The sequence below is a fragment of the Dryobates pubescens genome, chromosome Z (genome assembly GCF_014839835.1).
Source record: "Dryobates pubescens isolate bDryPub1 chromosome Z, bDryPub1.pri, whole genome shotgun sequence".
NCBI classification, from domain to species: domain Eukaryota; kingdom Metazoa; phylum Chordata; class Aves; order Piciformes; family Picidae; genus Dryobates; species Dryobates pubescens.
Window position 1 is genome coordinate 138,212,419 of NC_071657.1, and position 18,412 is coordinate 138,230,830.

Here is an 18,412-nt window from a genome sequence, read left to right on the forward strand (position 1 = left end):
AAGTTGTTCTTCCTCATGTTGAGGTGGAATCTCCTGTGCTGGAGTTTCCATCCATTGCCCCTTGTCCTATCCCAGGGCACAAGTGAGCAGAGCCTGTCCCTGTCCCTTCCTTCCTGACCCCCAGCCCTCAGCTATTGATGGACATTGATCAGATCCCTCTCAGCCTTCTCCTCTCCAGACTCAGCAGCCCCAGGGCTCTCAGCCTCTCCTCCCCAGGCAGTGCTGCAGTCCCTTCAGCATCCTTGGAGCCCTCCCTTGGACTCTCTCCAGCAGATCCCTGTCCCTCCTGAGCTGGGGAGCCCAGAGCTGGATGCAATATTCCAGGTGGGTGCTCACCAGGGCAGAGAACAGGGGGAGGAGAACCTCCCTTGATATGTTTCCCTGCTTTGTCTGTCTCAAAATAAAGCTCAAGGAATATTACCAAATGCTGTTAAAAAGGATCAAAACCCAGTGCCCCAGTGTAAACATATCTGACACATGACTCTGAAATGATTTAGAGGCAACAAGGAAATCTCTCTGCAGGATCTAACTTCAGGACAGCAGAATCATTACTTAAGCTGCTCCCTAATGACAGAGGAGGCTGCAACTGAGTCATCTCACCCCTACAATGAGGAATTGCTTTCTGACATGGCAGTGCTGCTCATTCAGAACTCTGCTCCTTGGTCTGGGAGAACTGATAAGAGGGAGGGCAACTTCCATGCTGACTACAGATTGCTGGCACCCAGAAATGAAGCTCTGAGGATGGCCAGATGCTAGGGGGCAAGTGAAAAAGAAGGGACTGCTGTCCATGAGCACAGGCAAGGAGCCTCCCACATGGAGAGCTGCCGTGTGTCTCAACTGATGCTGCTCCACAACTCTCTCACTTCCTGCCCAAGTAGCCACTAAGACTTCTGGATAGATTTTGCTGAGTGGGGACTGTGCCACTGCCAGCAGAGAGCAGGAAGGTAAACTAAACCCCCCCAGCTAATAAAGGCAGGGGAATCCCAGAGCAGGCTGGGAGAGCAGGGCAGTTCCAGTTGCTCATGCCCCAGCTCAGGTTAACTGGAACAGTTTAAATTCAGCATAATTCAAGGTGGGGGAGAATGTATTCATATTATGGGCTGCCCAGGGAGGTGGTGGAGTCCCTGCCCCTGGAGGTGTTCAAAAAAGGCTTGGATGTGGCCCTTGGAGCCATGGCTTAGTTGTCAGGAGGTGTTGGGTATTAGGTAATGGGTTGGACTTGATGAGCATAGGATCATAGAATCATAGAATCAATAAGGCTGGAAAAGACCTCAAAGATCATCAAGTCCAACCTGTCACCCAACACCTCCTGACAACTGAACCATGGCTCCAAGGGCCACATCCAATCCCTGACAACTAAACCATGGCCTGATCTCTGAGGTCTTTTCCAACCTGGCTGATTCTAGGATTCTATGATAACTATCCCCTGCTCTTGGCAACCTTGCTGAATAGTGCCTGCACAGGTGTCTGCTCTGCTCTGGACTGCCTGCATGGGCTGGTGAAGAGCCTGGAGAAGAAATCTGATGAAGAGCAACAGAAGGAGCTGGGGATGGTTAGTGGGAAAGAGAGGAGGCTGAGGGGAGACCTCCTGGCTCTCTACAGCTCCCTGCAAGGAGGTTGTGGAGAGGTTGGTGCTGGGCTCTGCTCCCAGGTCAGTAGTGACAGAAGAAGAGGGAATGGCCTCAAGCTGCCCCTGGGGAGGTTCAGACTGGACATCAGGAAAGCTTTTTTCAGGCAAGAGTGGTCAGGGCTTGGAATGTGCTGGGCAGGGAGGTGGTGGAGTCCCCAAGCCTGGCTGTGTTTGCAGGGGGTTTGGCTGTGGTGCTTGGGGCTGTGGTTTAGGGGTGAGCCTTGCAGAGCAGGGATCTGGGTTGGCCTTGGTGACTAAATGTTCAGGTGCCCACAGCTACATCACAGCCTGTTCTGCACTGGGCAGAAAGGACTGCAGTGGTCCCTACTGCAAAGGCATGTAGGGAGTCTGCTCCTCCAGCTACTGAAGAATAAGAAACTAGGCTATGAATTGTGAGCCAGGCAGTTCAACTGAAATAGATCAGCCAGTGCCTCATACATCAGCAGATGTGGACTGGCAAATGCTTCCTGGGATAAAGGGAAATGTATCTGGTGTCACCACTGAGACTCCTGCTGTTGATGGTGTCCCAGGGGCTCAGATTTCAAGCAGAGGGCACCAGATTTCCACTCAAGTTTTCCTACAGAATCACACAATGGATCAGGTTGGAAGTGACCTAAGAGCTCACCTGCTCCAACCTCCCCACCACGGGCAGGGACACCTCTCAGCTAGACTCAGCTGCTCAAGGCCTCATCCAGCCTGGCCCTGAACACCCCCAGGGTGGAGACAGCCACAGGCTGCCAGAGTCTCAGCAGTCTCCTACTGAAGAACTTCCTCCTCAGCTCCAGTCTGACCCTGCTCTGCCTCAGCTTCAAACCATTCCCCCTTGTCCTGTCTCCAGACACCCTGATGAAAAGTCCCTCTGCAGCCTTCCTGTAGGATCCCTTCAGGCAGCTCTGAGGCCATCACTGGAGACCTCTCATGCTGGAGGCAGAGCCCAGGATGTCTCTTCCCCTGCCTCCCCCTGCCAAGAAGGGCCATGGGGTGGTTACTGTCTCTCCTGCTTTCTCTTTCTCCATTCTCTCTCTCCCCCTCTCTTCCTCTTCTCTCTTTCTCTGTTTTGTTAGCTCCTCTCTCTCTCTCTCTTTAATAAACAGTCTCCTTGTGACATTTGACCTTGTTTGTGTCTTAATCTCACCCAGGGGAATGTTTCAAAGGGAACTGTGTCTCCTGCCCAACCTTTGGATGGAGACAGGGAGCAAGCAAAGCCTGGATGTAGTCCTTTAGCTGCTGTTTGCTGTGGAGCCTTACACATGGAAACAATTTATGGAGATCCCCAAGGAATACCTTGTAGTGTAAGGCTGCATGATTTGGTCAGGGTCAGAGCCTTAGCTCTGTGATCTGCTAGCAACTGAGATGCTAAGGCTCATTGCCCTCTACAACACCCTGAAAGGAGGTTGGAGTGAGGTGGGGGTTGGTCTCTTCTCCCTAGTAGCAAGTGATGGAATGAGAGGAAATGTCCTGAAATTGTGCCAGGGTTGGAGGTAAGACAAAATATCCTAACTGCAAGAGTGGTCAGGGGTTGGAACAGGCTGCCCAGGGAGATGGTGGAGTAAGCACTGCTGGAGATGTTCAGGAATGTGTGGAGGTGGCACTCTGGGACATGGTTTGATGGCCATGGGGATGTGATGTTGATGGTTGGACTCCATCACCTTAGAGGTCTTTTGCAACTGAAACCATTCTGTGATTCCAGGATGCTAAACCAATCTCCTTTCTGCTGCAGTGTTAGAAGGATTCAGAGTCTGGAGAATCACAGAGTCACAGACTTGGCAGGTTTGGAAGGGACCTCAAGGCTCAGCCAGTCCCAACTCCCCTGCCATGGCCAGGGACACCTCACACTACAGCAGGTTGCCCAGAGCCACATCCAGCCTGGCTGCAAACACCTCCAGGGATGAGGCTTCCACCACCTCCCTGGGCAGCCTGTGCCAGGCTCTCACCACCCTCACGGGGAACAACTTCTTCCTAGCACCTAAACTAAATCTGCTCTCCTGTAGCTTGGATCCATCCCCCCCAGTCTTATCACTCCCTGACACCCTCAAATGTCCCTCCCCAGCTTTCCTGTAGCCCCCTTCAGATCCTGGAAGGCCAAAATTAGGTCTCCTCAGAGCCTTCTCCTCTCCAGACTGAACAATCCCAGCTCCCTCAGTCTCTCCTGCACGGTTTAGTTGGTTGGGTGGTGTTGGATGATAGGTTGGACACGATGATCTTGAAGCTCTCTTCCAACCTGGTCTATTCTATTCTATTCTATTCTATTCTATTCTATTCTATTCTATTCTATTCTATTCTATTCTATTCTATTCTCTCCTCTTTCCTTCTAATAATCCTTTCCTGAACCACTCCATCTAGTTGTCTACCTTTATTTATTCATTTTCCAGAGAGGAAATTCAAACAGCTGAGCACTCCAGGTTACTGAAGTGTATTTAACTCCAGATGAGATCTTGACTTCAGCACTGTGAGTTTTTCCCCCCCAGCATCTCTTCATAGCTTGATGACATTTCTCCACTCATCTATTATTCATAGCTGTTCCTGTCCCATGCCTACCTGGAGTGTTATTTGTGACTGAAGTACTTGGAACAGATAATTGCATCTATCACAAGTGCCAGACCCAGGTGCTTCAGTTAACAAAGGAAATTCTGACCTGAAGGAAGTCAGGTTGCTGCTGGGTGATAGAAAGCCCTGATGTGACATTTGGGACAGCACCTGCTTGGCTTTGTTTTGCACTGGAAAAGCTAAAACCTGAGAATCTGCTCATTTTCCTAGTGGCAGGCTGCTGGAGCACAGCATCCAGTTCAGTGGGCAAAGAACTGGCTTGATGGCTGCACCCAAAGGCTGGCTGTCAATGGCCTATGTCCAAGTGGAGGCCAGGGACAAGCAGAGTCCCTCAGGGCTCAGTGCTGGGACCAGGCTTGTTCAACATCTTTGTTGGTGCCATGGCTAGAAGCATTGAGTGCAGCCTTAGCAGGTTTGCTGAGGACACCAAGCTGTGTGGTGCAGCTGACAGCTGGAGGGAAGGATCCATCCAGAGGGACCTGGACAGGCTGCAGAGCTGAGCCCATGACACCCTCATGAGGTTCAACAAGGGCAAGGGCAAGGTCCTGCAGCTGGGGCAGGGCAATGCCAGGCACTGATACAGGCTGGGCAGGGACTGGCTGGAGAGCAGCCCTGAAGAAATGGCCTTGGGGGTGCTGGGGGAGGAGAAGCTCAATAGGAGCCAGCAGGGAGCACTTGCAGCCCAGAGAGCCAAGCAGAGCCTGGGCTGCAGCAAGAGAAGTGTGGCCAGCAGGGCCAGGGAGGGGATTCTGCCCCTTTGCTCCACTCTGCTGAGACCACAGCTGGAGCTCTGGGGCCAGTTCTGGAGCCTCTGTTCCAGGAAGGATCTGGAGGTGCTGGAAGGTGTCCAGAGAAGGGCCACGAGGATGAGCAGAGGGCTGGAGCTGCTCTGCTGTGAGGACAGACTGAGGGAGTTGGGGTTGTGCAGGCTGGAGAGGAGAAGGTTCTCAGGAGACCTCATTGTGGCCTTCCAGTATCTGCAGGGGGCTACAAGAAAGCTGGGGAGGGACTTTTGAGGGTGTCAGGGAGGGATAGGACTGGGGGGGATGGAGCAAAACTAGAAGTGGGGAGATTGAGATTGGCTGTGAGGAAGAAGTTGTTGCCCATGAGGGTGGTGAGAGCCTGGCACAGGTTGCCCAGGGAGGTGGTGGAAGCCTCATCCCTGGAGGTGTTTGCAGCCAGGCTGGAGGTGGCTGTGAGCAACCTGCTGTAGTGTGAGGTGTCCCTGGCCATGGCAGGGGGTTGGAACTGGCTGATCCTGGAGGTCCCTTCCAAGCCTGCCAGTTCTGTGACTCTATGACTCACAGGTAGCAATGCTCACATCTGACATCTGTAGCTCTGTTATTTCTTTACAGGAATTGTTGTACCTTCTGACTGCCCTCCTCACTTTTGGAGGTGTTCAGGAGGAGACTTGATGGGGTGCTTGGTGCCGTGGGTTAGTTGTTTGGGCGGTGTTGGATTGGTTGATGGGTTGGACGCGGTGATCTTGAAGGTCTCTTCCAACCTGGTTTATTCTGTTCTATTCTATTCGACCAAAAGACCTTGGTTCCAGCTCCTTTAAGGCAACTGATGCATGCTCAGATCTAAACCCTGACTTCAGTGGTAGCCCAGCCCTGTGAGGGGGACCTGGGTATGAAGGCTGAAACAGTCTCATGAAGCACTATTCCAGTAATCTAACAGGGCTAGCTGTGAAACTGCCTTATAGCCTTAATGCCTTCTTAGCTTATACATCTCCAGCCTCATGCTTGGGAACCTCAGCCTTACAAGTACCAAGGATCAACAACTGCCTAATCCACCACAAACTACAGGTTAGGAAGCTGAGAACCAACCTCAGGGGAGACTTCTGTTATTCCAAACTGGGATAAACTCTGATGCAAAACGTTGATGTTGAGGGAGCGCAGCACTTCCTCAGATGGCAGAGCCTCAGAAATTCCTGCCTTGGGGTTCAGGGGGGACACAAACAGCTCCACACAGTTCTTCTTCCCCTGGGAAAACAAACAAAAGCAGAATTATAGCAAGGGTTAAAGATTCACCTTCAGTACTGTGTCCAGTTCTGGGCCCCACAATTCAAGAAGGACATTGAGAGACTTGAAGGTGTCCAGAGAAGGGCAACAAAGCTGGGGAGGGGTTTGGAGCACAGCCCTGGGAGGAGAGGCTGAGGGAGCTGGGGTTGCTTAGCCTGCAGAAGAGGAGGCTCAGGGGAGACCTTCTTGCTCTATACAACTCCCTGAAGGGAGGCTGTAGCCAGGTGGGGGTTGGTCTCTTCTCCCAGGCAACCAGCACCAGAACAAGAGGACACAGTCTCAAGCTGTGCCAGGGGAGGTTTAGGCTGGAGGTGAGGAGAAAGTTCTTCCCAGCAAGAGAGATTGGCCATTGGGATGTGCTGCCCAGGGAGGTGGTGGAGTCCCCATCCCTGGAGGTGTTTAGGAAGAGACTGAATTACTTAGTTGATTAGGTGGTGCTGGGTGATAGGTTGGACTGGATGATCTCAAAGGTCTCTTCCAACCTGGTTAATTGTATTGTATTGTATTGTATTGTATTGTATTGTATTGTATTCTATTCTATTCTATTCTATTCTATTCTATTCTATTCTATTCTATTCTATTTCTATTCTTTTGGCCAGGAAGGCCAAGGCCATTCTGGGGTGGATTAGAAGGGCTGTGGTTAGTAAGTCAAGAGAGGTTCTCCTTCCCCTCTACTCTGCCCTGGTGAGGCCACATCTGGAAGATTGTGTCCAGCTCTTAACAAATGGGATGGAGAATCACAGGCTCACAGGATGTCAGGGGTTGGAAGGGACCTCTGGAGATCTTTGTGTCCAGGGCAGGACCATAGAATCCAGCCCAGGTCACACAGGAACACATCCAGACAGGGCTGGAAAGGCTCCAGGGAATGAGACTCCACAACCTGCCTGGGCAGCCTGCTGCAGGGCTGAGGGTTAAGCAATCTGCTTATGAAGAGGACACGACAAAGATTTATCTGACTTATTTTTTCCCTAGACTGTAACTGGAAATGGTTTCCTCTCCTAAGTAACTATAAATCATTGTGTAATAGAAGCCTTTTATTTTCTGTAGTGTAGTCTGAAAAAAACTCACACAACAAAAACCAAGGAAAAAATGTTTTCCTGTCCTGTTCCATTGCACTTTTTCATACTTGACAGAAAATCAATCAACAGAACCAAGCAACCAGGTTGGAAGAGACCATCCAGTCCAACCAATCACCCAACCCTAGCTAATTAACCAGAGCATGGCACTGGGTGCCTCATCCAGGCTTTTCTCAAGCACCTCCAGGGAAGCTGCCCCCAGCCCCTCCCTGGGCAGCACATCCCAAGGGGCAATCACAATAATAAATAAGCAATAAGGAACTAAATGAATGCAATAAATAAATGTAAGAGAATTCAAACAAACAAGCAAACCAACCAGCCAACCCAGGTACATTTCATGAAGCAGATGCCTCTGGTACTTACAATGAGTCTGTTGATGTGAACCTGCTGAGGTAAGAGTCCCAGCGCTGCTGCCACCCCCTTGCGGAACGCCCGCAGCAGAGTGATGTTCAGCTTCTCCACATCCATCTGAAGGCTCTGGAAAACAAACCCAGCTCAAATCAATCACACAGTCACAGAAACATTCAGGCTGGAAGAGAGCCTCAGGGTCACCAAGGCCAACCCAGAACCCTGCTCTGCAAGGCTAAACCACAGCCCCAAGCACCACAGCCAAACCCCCTGCAAACACAGCCAGGCTTGGGGACTCCACCACCTCCCTGCCCAGCACATTCCAAGCCCTCACCACTCTTGCCTGAAAAAAGCTTTCCTGAAGTCCAGTCTGAACCTCCCCAGGGGCAGCTTGAGGCCATTCCCTCTTCTTCTGTCACTACTGACCTGGGAGCAGAGCCCAGCACCAACCTCTCCACAACCTCCTTGCAGGGAGCTGTCGAGAGCCAGGAGGTCTCCCCTCAGCCTCCTCTCTTTCCCACTAACCATCCCCAGCTCCTTCAGTTGCTCTCCATCAGATTTCTTCTCCAGGCCCTTCCCAGCTTCCTTGCCCTCCTCTGCCCTGGCTCCAGCACCTCCACATCTCTCTTGTCCTGAGGTGCCCAAACTGGACCCAGCACTGGAGGTGTGGCCTGCCCAGAGCTGAGTGCCAGGGGACAATCCCCTCCCTGCTGCTGCTGGACACAGCATTGCTGATCCCAGCCAGGAGGCCTTTGGCTTTCTTGGCCCCCTGGGCACACTGCTGGCTCCTCTTCAGCTGCTTGTCCATCACCATGGACTTGATGATCCTTGGGGTCTCTTCCAACCTTGGTTATACTGTGATACTGTGATACCATCCCCAGGTCCCTTTCTGCCAGCAGCTTTCCAGCCACACTGCCCCAAGCCTGTAGCACTGCTTGGGGTTGTTGTGACCCAAGTACAGGACCTGGCACTTGGCCTTGTTGAAGCTCCTCCTGTTAACATTGGCCATGTGTGGTGGGTTAGACCCAGTCTAGTTAAGTCCCTCTGTAGAGCCTCCCTACCCTGGTGCAGATCAACTAGGCTGCAAACTTGTCCAGCCACTTACAAGCTCCAATTACAAAGAAGAAATCACTATGTGTTGTAAGAGCACCCACAGCAAAGCATTTCATTGATCCCTGCAAAGGGAGGCCATGGAAATACATACAGCAAAGCATTAGCACAGCTACACAACCTGCTGATACACAACTTACTGTGTTCAAGTTGCTCCTTTTGCTTTGGGAAAGAAAGAGCTGAAGCATCCTACTCAGCCAGCACAAACCATTTACCCTTTGCTCATCTGCTGTGTTTATCATGGATTGCAGACCTGCTCCCCCAGGAGCTTACAGCTTTGATTCCGCTGCTGCTGCTGGCAGGAGTGACTTGTTGAGCCCAGAGGAGAGCACCCCTGGAGGACTCATTTCCCTGAGCAATTACCCACCTGGATACTGCCAGTGCAGCTACAGTCTCTAGGTGTATCTGATCCAAGCCAACACACAGAGTTTGAAGGGAGTTCTGCTTGGGAGGGTGTGTGTGGAACTTAGGAGAAGAGAATTCCAGGGAAGGAAACCCATCAGAGAAGGCCATCAAAACTCATTCATGACTGAGGTCTTACAGGGCCCTGGACAGGAACCTTACAGACCAAGTGACTAGTCAGTAAAATATGAGAAACCCCCAGAATTTCTACGAGGAAGCAGGTCTTTCACACACCTCTAATGGTTTGAATCAGAACCAAATGGGTCAGACTGCAGCAGCAGGTTACCCTGGGCATTGCTCTGCCAGCACTGAAGGCAGGGGGCAAGCAACACATAAACACTTGGCACTGGGACAAAAAACCAGTGAGCTGAGACTTGAGTTTACTGATCAAAATCAGACAAACACAATTCCTTCAGCCTGCTTGCAGGATAGAATGGAATGGAATGGAATGGAATGGAATGGAATGGAATAGAATAGAATAGACCAGGTTGGAAGAGACCTTGAGATCATCCAGTCCAACTTGTCACCCAACACCATCTCATCAACTAAACCATGGCACCAAGTCCCCCCTCCAGTCTCTTCCTAAACACCTCCAGTGATGGTGACTCCACCACCTCCCTGGGCAGCACCTTCCAATGGCCAATCTCTTTCTATGAAGAACTTCTTCCTCACCTCCAGCCTAAACCTCCCCTGGCACAGCTTGAGACTGTGTCCTCTTGTTCTGGTGCTGCTTGCCTGGGAGAAGAGACCAACCCCCACCTGGCTGCAACCTCCCTTCAGGGAGTTGTAGAGAGCAATGAGGTCTCCCCTGAGCCTCCTCTTCTGCAGGCTAAGCAACCCCAGCTCCCTCAGCCTCTCCTGCCAGGGCTGTGCTCCAGACCCCTCCCCAGCCTCACTGCCCTTCTCTGGACACCTTCAAGTGTCTCAATGTCCTTCTTAAACTGAGGCCAAAACAAACAAGAGGGCAGAAGATGGGCAGGGTGCTTAGATGAATGTTGGAAGTCACTAAGGTCCCTGGAAACTGCACAGAAGGGATACAACAAAATTTGTCACACTGCTGAGGCCAAGCCTCTGTCTGTCAGCAATCAAGATGAACAATAAAAGGCTAAGATTCTCTGGCAGGGGGGGTGGACTGGAAGATCTCCAGAGGTCCCTTCCAACCAATAACATCCTGTCAGATCCTGTGATCCTTCATCTGCTGTTGAAATGTTTGAGGGCTGGCTGTTAGCTCAGATGAGCTACCAGGTTCCAGAGAGCATCACAGCACCACAGGAGGTTAGGGCTTGGAAGGGACCTCTGGAGATCTCCCAGTCCAACCCCCCTGCCAGAGCAGGAGCAGAGAATCCAGCACAGGTCACACAGGAACACATCCAGACAGGGCTGGGAAGGCTCCAGAGAAGGAGACTCCACAACCTCTCTGGGCAGCCTGCTCCAGGGCTCTGGGTCCCTCACAGAGAAGAAGTTCCTCCTCATGTTGAGGTGGAACCTCCTGTGCTGGAGTTTATATGCACTGCCCCTTGTCCTGTCCCAGGGTGCAAGTGAGCAAAGCCTGTCCCCTCCCTCCTGACCCCCAGCCCTCAGCTATTTATAAGCAGGGAGGTCCTGTTTGCAGATGGAGTTACCAACTGAGGATGGTCCCAGGGGCAGCCACAGCCCAGAAGACAAAGATGCCGCATGGGCTGCTCAGCTGAGGCGCCCTGCTGGCAGCCTCACTCCAGCCTGGCAGAGCTGCCCCGGAGGTGGGGGTGTGATATGAGTAAACTGGTTTGTCTCAGCTGTGTGACAGGTTCACACTTCCCAGGTTTTGCAGGGAGAAGAAGTGACTTCTCAAAGGAAATCAGCTGATCTGGAGCCCATTTGACCACTTCTGTAGGAAGTAGCAAGACAAGAGTGAGAAATGCTCCATCTGGAAGGTCTGGCTTCTGTCCAGGACTGCCTTGCTGAGCTTGGGCAGTGAGTCAGTCAGCTACAGAAAGCCTCTGTGGCCTTCATGGATGACTAAAGTGTGTAAGAATGCCTATTAAGGATAAGGTTTGTTAATGCCTGTCCTTAAGAGGCACACTTTGATTCCTGCCAGCCCCAGGTTATGCTTTCTATTAATCTCTAGGCTTGCAGACTCCTGGCAAAGACAAGGGCCAGCTCTTGCTGTGTCATTTGACACAGCACCACCTCAGGAGGAAAAGCACCTTACCCAGAGCCCAGCAGAGCTAATAGAGCGTTTTCTGAGTCAGATGATCACAGAATCCCAGATCCCAAATGCTCATGGAATGCATGCTTGTCATTGGTGAAGGAGAGGAGAAAGAAAGATTGTGCTCAGTTCTGGGCATTAAGGTATTGGAGTATGCCCAGAGAAGGGCAGAGAGCTTGGAGAAGGGCCTGGAGCACCTGGGCTATGAGGAGGGGCTGAGGGAGCTGGGGGTGTTCAGGCTGGAGAAGAGGAGGCTGAGGGAGACCTCATTGCTCTCTGCAGCTCCCTGAAGGGAGGTTGCAGTGAGGAGGGAGCAGCCTCTGCTCCTTGGTGGCAAGGGACAGAGGAAATGGTTCCAAGCTGCACCAGGGGAGGTTCAGGCTGGATGCTAGGAAATATTTCTTCACTGAGAGGATTATCAAACATTGGAATGGTCTGCCCAGGGCAGTGCTGGAGTCACCACCCCTGGGGGTGTTTAAGCAGTGTGGAGCTGGAACTTGAGGATATGGTTTAGTGTTGACCCTTCAGTGCTGGGTCAAGGGTTGCACTGGATGAGCTTTGAAGTCTCTTCCACCCAAATGCATTCTGTGATTATCTATTGTCTATGGGATATAAGTTTGATGCAGCTCTGTTGTTAAATAATATCAGTCCCAGTCTGTACTGTGGAAGCCCTTTGGAAGGGGAATGAAAGGGGCTGGGCATCAGGAAGGAAGGGACAGGGACAGCCTCTGCTCACTTGTGCCCTGTGACAGGATAAAGAACAATGGATAGCAACTCCAGCACAGGAGGTTCCACCTCAACATGAGGAGGAACTTCTTCACTGTGAGGGTGCCACAGCCCTGGAGGAGGCTGCCCAGAGAGGTTGTGGAGTCTCCTTCTCTGGAGCCTTCCCAGCCCTGTCTGGATGTGTTCCTGTGTGACCTGTGCTGGATTCTGTGGTCCTGCTGTGGTTGGGGGGGGGGGTGGTGGGGGGTGTGGACTGGAAGATCTCCAGAGGTCCCTTCCATCCCCTAGCATCCTGTGAGCCTGTGGAGAGCACAGCACAATGCAAAGATGTGGGAACAGAACAGCTGAGCACTGTTTCAACCTTCTGGTTCTTTAAGAGGCACAGAGAATGGGCTTCATAAAATCTTCCTCTCTGCCCTTATTCAATATTAGCAGGGGGGGAAAAAAATGATTCCATTACAAAAGCAATGCATGCTGCTGTTATGTCTGGCACAACCCTTCTGCCCAGCATGATTGTACCAGTCACATCCTATTTCATCATCCCAAAGGCAGCTGTAACCCTGGGAGCAAACAGACCCCTCTGAGCCCCTCCAGCGCCCTGCTTTCTAATCCATTTTGCTGTGCAGTTATTAAATCTCTGGGTACAGCCAGAGTCCAGCTCAAATGCCAGCAACTCAGCACTGCTTCTCCTTGCTCCTCTCCTACAGCACTCCTTGCAGAGAGTTTTTATGTTTCAAACACTCCTTAGTCACTGAAGTTTCATTTCCTGGCAGGGCTTTGTGAAATGGTCCTCAGTAAATCAAAATGCCTTGCAGGAAGAGAGATGACAGACATGAAAAACCCCCAAACACCTCAAAACAGCCTCTTCTTTGGGTCTGCAGAAGTTTACATTTAGCTTGTATCACACACACACCTCCTGGCTCTCTGCAGCTCCCTGCAAGGAGGTTGTGGAGAGGTTGGTGCTGGGCTCTGCTCCCAGGTCAGTAGTGACAGAACAAGAGGGAATGGCCTCAAGCTGGCCCTGGGGAGGTTCAGACTGGACATCAGGAAAGCTTTTTTCAGGCAAGAGTGGTGAGGGCTTGGAATGTGCTGGGCAGGGAGGTGGTGGAGTCCCCAAGCCTGGCTGTGTTTGCAGGGGGTTTGGCTGTGGTGCTTGGGGCTGTGGTTTAGGGGTGAGCCTTGCAGAGCAGGGCTCTGGGTTGGCCTTGGTGATCCTGAGGCTCTTTTCCAGCCTGAATGTTTCTGTGATTTGCAAACAGTTCTGCTGAGTATGGCCACAACTGAAAATGCCTTTAGGAGAGAGAGAGAAATTCTTTGTGAGCTACAAACACACTCTGGCCCTCGAGGAACACCTGCTGCACCGCTTTCCCACCCAGAGCTAGCTGACATCCTGACATTCCCCATTTATGAACAGCCAAAGTGCTTCCTCCTGAAGAAAACTGCCAAGGCTGTGAAGTGACCAGAAAGAGAACAACAGAAATGATGGCTCTGGGAAGAAGGCTATTTTTAGCCCGTCAGATAACCATGGAAATGCTGTACTGAGGGAAAAAAAGTCCATCTGAACTGCTGGCAGTGGTTAAAGGAAGAGAAATTATCAATGGATATCTAGGGCCAGTAGACTTCAGCCTACTTGGTGAGATGTGAGGAAGAAGTTGTTCCCCATGGGGGTGGTGAGAGCCTGGCACAGGCTGCCCAGGGAGGTGGTGGAAGCCTCATCCCTGGAGGTGTTTGCAGCCAGGCTGGAGGTGGCTGTGAGCAACCTGCTGCAGTGTGAGGTGTCCCTGCCCATGGCAGGGGGGTTGGAACTGGCTGAGCCTTGAGCTCCCTTCCAACCCTGACAATTCCATGATTCTATCCTACTTAAATATCATCAGGGACACACATTGGGATGGTAACATTTTCATGATAGAGAAAAGAAAGAAGGGCCTAAGGGACTGCTTCTAGAGAGACTCTGAGGCATGGGAGATCAATGGCTGTCAGTCATGTGATGCACATTGTGCATTTTCAGTTCCAGACACAATCATACTGGATACTGAAACAGGAGGCACAAAGGCAAAGCTGCAAATATGCTGGAACTGATGACCTCTTGCAGAAAATTGCCCCCAGCTCTGTGCTGGGCCAACATCACCATCAGAGGTCTGATGAGCCACACAAAGTCACAGAAACAGACTCACAGAAACATTCAGGCTGGAAGAAGAAATGTCTTGCTGGCGTTCATGGCACACAGCTGCCTCCCTGCAAGGTGTGCTCATCACTGGCACCTTCAGGATTTCACTCAGCAGTCATTGATCCCTCCACTGGTGTCTGAGGGCGTCACAGTCACACAATCACAGGAACATTCAGCTTGGGAAAGAGCCTCAGGATCACCAAGTCCAACCCAGAACCCTGCTCTGCAAGGCTCACCCCTAAACCACAGCCCCAAGCATTTAGAATACATAGAATAGAATACATAGAATAAACCAGGTTGGAAGAGACCTTCAAGATCACCACGTCCAACCCATCAACCAATCCAACACCACCCAAACAACTAACCCATGGCACCAAGCACCCCATCAAGTCTCCTCCTGAACACCTCCAATGATGGTGACTCCACCACCTCCCCAGGCAGCCCATTCCAATGGGCAATCACTCTCTCTGTATAGAACTTCTTCCTAATATCCAGCCTGAACCTCCCCTGGTGCAGCCTGAGACTGTGTCCTCTTGTTCTGGTACTGGCCGCCTGGGAGAAGCACCACAGCCAAACCCCTGCAAACACAGCCAGGCTTGGGGACTCCACCACCTCCCTGCCCAGCACATTCCAAGCCCTCACCACTCTTGCCTGAAAAAAAGCTTTCCTCATGTCCAGTCTGAACCTCCCCAGGGGCAGCTTGAGGCCATTCCCTCTTCTTCTGTCACTACTGACCTGGGAGCAGAGCCCAGCACCAACCTCTCCACCACCTCCTTGCAGGGAGCTGCAGAGAGCCAGGAGGTCTCCCCTCAGCCTCCTCTCTTTCCCACTAACCATCCCCAGCTCCTTCAGTTGCTCTCCATCAGATTTCTTCTCCAGGCCCTTCCCAGCTTCCTTGCCCTCCTCTGCACTCAGTCCTATAGAAGCTTGAAGCTCACACAGGAGATTGGAGGTAACTCTGGGAGCATGGAATAAACATCAAGGGACTTCAGACACCAAATGATTCAGCTATAATTCATAGAATCACAGAGTTGTCAGGGCTGGAAGGGACCCCAAGGCTCAGCCAGTTCCAAGCCCCCTGCCATGGGCAGGGACACCTCACACTACAGCAGGTTGCTCACAGCCACCTCCAGCCTGGCTGCAAACACCTCCAGGCAGGAGGCTTCCACCACCTCCCCGGGCAGCCTGTGCCAGGCTCTCACCACCCTCATGGGGAACAACTTCTTCCTAACAGCCAATCTCAACCTATCCATTTCTAGCTTGGATTCATTCCCTGCAGTCCTATCCCTCCCTGACACCCTGAAAAGTCCCTCCCAGCTTTCTTGTAGCCCCCTGCAGATACTGGAAGGCCACAATGAGGTCTCCTGGGAGCCTTCTCTTCTGCAGACTGCACAACCCCAGCTCCCTCAGTCTGCTGGCTGAGCTCTGTGTACTTCATGTGGCCGGCCTGCAGGCACTGCAGCCTTGCACAAGCAGCTCACCGCAAGGTAGTGACTCAGAGAGTGAGCCAGGGTTCAGCTCTGACAGGCACCTGAACAGCTGCTCCCAGGACAATGTGCAGGCTCAGGTCTCATGAATGCAATCCCCACCGAACCTCTGGACTGCCTGGGAGCTGCACTGGCCACGTCAGACCCGCGGCAGAACTCGGCTGTTCTGCCTTGTACCTTGCTAATCAACGGCGAGCAGGACACGCAGGCTGTCAGCTTCAGTCGCTTTCGGTTCATTAAGGTCTGGCTCCTGCTGGCGGTCAGGAGCACGACGGTGAGCAGGGCCACACACACTCCCGGGCAGGCAGCCCTGCTCTGGTAACTCTCCAGCTGCTTCCAGCTTCGGTAAACACTTATTGACTTTGTTTCTGCTAATGAGCTGAGGCTTAGCAGGTGACACACAACACCTCGGGGGCAACCTGCACAGACTGCAATTAACTCTGGGTTCTGTGTTATTTAATTAGACACATCCATTCTGAGCCTGCACAGGCTGAGCACAGGAGATGCAGGCAATTACCACCGCTCAGCAAAGCCTAGTTTCTAAATTACTTGCCGAGCAGAAATGATTTCAAAGCACAAAAATCATGTGAGCAAATCGTGTGTGTGTGTGTGCTGAGGCTCTGCTTGGCTAAGCCTGACACTTTGCACTTTAAATGATAACTCCTACCCCTGCCTAGGGTCGCTGAACAGAGAGAAGAATCGGATACAAACTCCTCTGCCCTGGGGACATCTCAGCATGTGCTCTCCTGCAGAGCAGTGAAAAGATGCAGAGGGTGCATGGGGCCTACAGGAAAGCTGGGGAGGGACTCTTGAGGGTGTCAGGGAGGGATAGGGCTGGGGGGGATGGAGCAAAAGTAGAAGCAGGTAGATTGAGATTGGATGTGAGGAAGAAGTTGTTCCCCATGAGGGTGGTGAGAGCCTGGCACAGGTTGCCCAGGGAGGTGGTGGAAGCCTCATCCCTGGAGGTGTTTGCAGCCAGGCTGGAGGTGGCTGTGAGCAACCTGCTGTGGTGTGAGGTGTCCCTGGCCATGGCAGGGGGGTTGGGACTGGCTGAGCCTTGAGGTCCCTTCCAGCCCTGACAATTCCATGATTCTGTGACTGCACCTGCACTGCAGACTCCCAGCAACTTCTCTCTGGAGGTAATTCTATAAGGGCAAGTGACACAGATGTGGCTTTTGTCCAAAGGGAAAAAGTCAAACCAGTGAAGGAAAAAGTTAAAAAAAATCTAATTCCTCCCTCCCTCCCTTCCTCCCTTCCTCCCTCCCTCCCTTCCTCCCTCCCTCCCTTCCTCCCTCCCTCCCTCCCTCCCTTCCTCTTTCTCTCTCTCTCTCTTTCTGCAGCTCTCTGGCACACTGCTGAAGTGCTTCATTGAGATCACTTTCCCCTAACCACAGGGCTGACAACAATGCAACAACGAGAGTCTCACTCTCCCATGGCCTGTGTACCAGCTGTGTTTATGACTAAACACAGGGCACAGAGCTGCCAAGAACAAGAGTGGCATTTTGCAATGGTTCTGCAGAGCAGCTGTTAAGAGCATTCAAGGAACATGAGTGCTCCCTCCTCACTTCCAGAAGAGTTATTCATGTGCTCAGATAGATTTGCTGCCTTGCTGCTTATCAGCTCTTTGCATTTTATAGAACACTTACAATGAGAGACTTGGACAGGCTGAGAGCTGGGCTGGGACAAGTTTGAAGGAGTTCAACAAGGGCAAGTGTAGAGTCTTGCACCTGGGAAGGAACAGCTCCAGGCACCAGGCTAGGTTGGGGGCTGACCTGCTGGAGAGCAGTGAAGGGGAAAGGGACATGGGGGTCCTGGTGGATGGAAGGTTGAGCATGAGCCAGCAATGTGCTCTGGTGGCCAGGAAGGCCAAGGCCAGGCTGGGGTGGATTAGAAGGGCTGTGGGCAGTAGGTCCAGAGAGGTTCTCCTGCCCCTCTGCTCTGCCCTGCTGAGGCCACATCTGCAATATTGTGTCCAGTTCTGGGCCCCTCAGGTCAAGAAGGACCTCAGGGAACTGCTTGAAAGAGTCCAGCACAGAGCCACAAAAAGGATGAAGACAGTGGAAGATCTTCCCCATGAGGAGAGCCTGAGGGAGCTGAGGGCTCTGGAGCTTGGAGAGGAGCAGCCTGAGAGGTGACCTCATTGCTGGTGCTAAAGCTGTGCAGGGTGAGTGCCCAGAGGCTGGAGCCAGGCTCTGCTGGGGGATGCCCAATGCCAGCACAAGGGGCAGTGGTGGAAGCTGAGGCAGAGGAAGTGCCATGGAAACAGGAGGGAAATGTTTTCCCTGTGAGGGTGGCAGAGCCCTGGAGCAGGCTGCCCAGGGGGGCTGTGGAGTCTCCCTCTCTGGAGATATTCCAGCCCTGCCTGGATGTGTTCCTGTGTGACCTGCTCTGGGTGCTCCTGCTCTGGCAGGGGCTTGGCCTGGGTGAGCTTTGGAGGTCCCTTCCAGCCCCTAGCACCCTGTGATGCTGTGAAGATCCTGGACAGTGCATGTTCCACAACAGCAGCCCCCAGACTGTTCAGTGTGCAGCTAACACTTCAAGGAGGAAGTCAGCTCCTTCCCAGCACTTCCCAGCATGACATTTGCTGAAATCTGTCTCCTGGCTGGTGCTCAGTGGTGCATCAGTTGGCATAAAAACCTTAAAATAGCTGCCATTAAACCAAGTTCAAGTGTCACTTAAACTGTGCCACTGCTTGCAGCTTGCCACA

General features: G+C 52.2%; 1 protein-coding gene across 1 annotated transcript in view; it reads right to left on the bottom strand.

Annotated features, from left to right (window-relative positions):
* PTPRR (protein tyrosine phosphatase receptor type R) overlaps positions 1-18,412 on the bottom strand; it is a 160,274-nt gene that overhangs the window by 79,102 nt on the left and 62,760 nt on the right. The window contains exons 3-4 of the mRNA XM_054178738.1: positions 7,641-7,754; positions 6,007-6,162 (exon numbers count right to left, since the gene is read on the bottom strand). Coding sequence (XP_054034713.1) covers positions 6,007-6,162; positions 7,641-7,754 — 270 coding nt within the window. The remainder of the gene's footprint in view (positions 1-6,006; positions 6,163-7,640; positions 7,755-18,412) is intronic.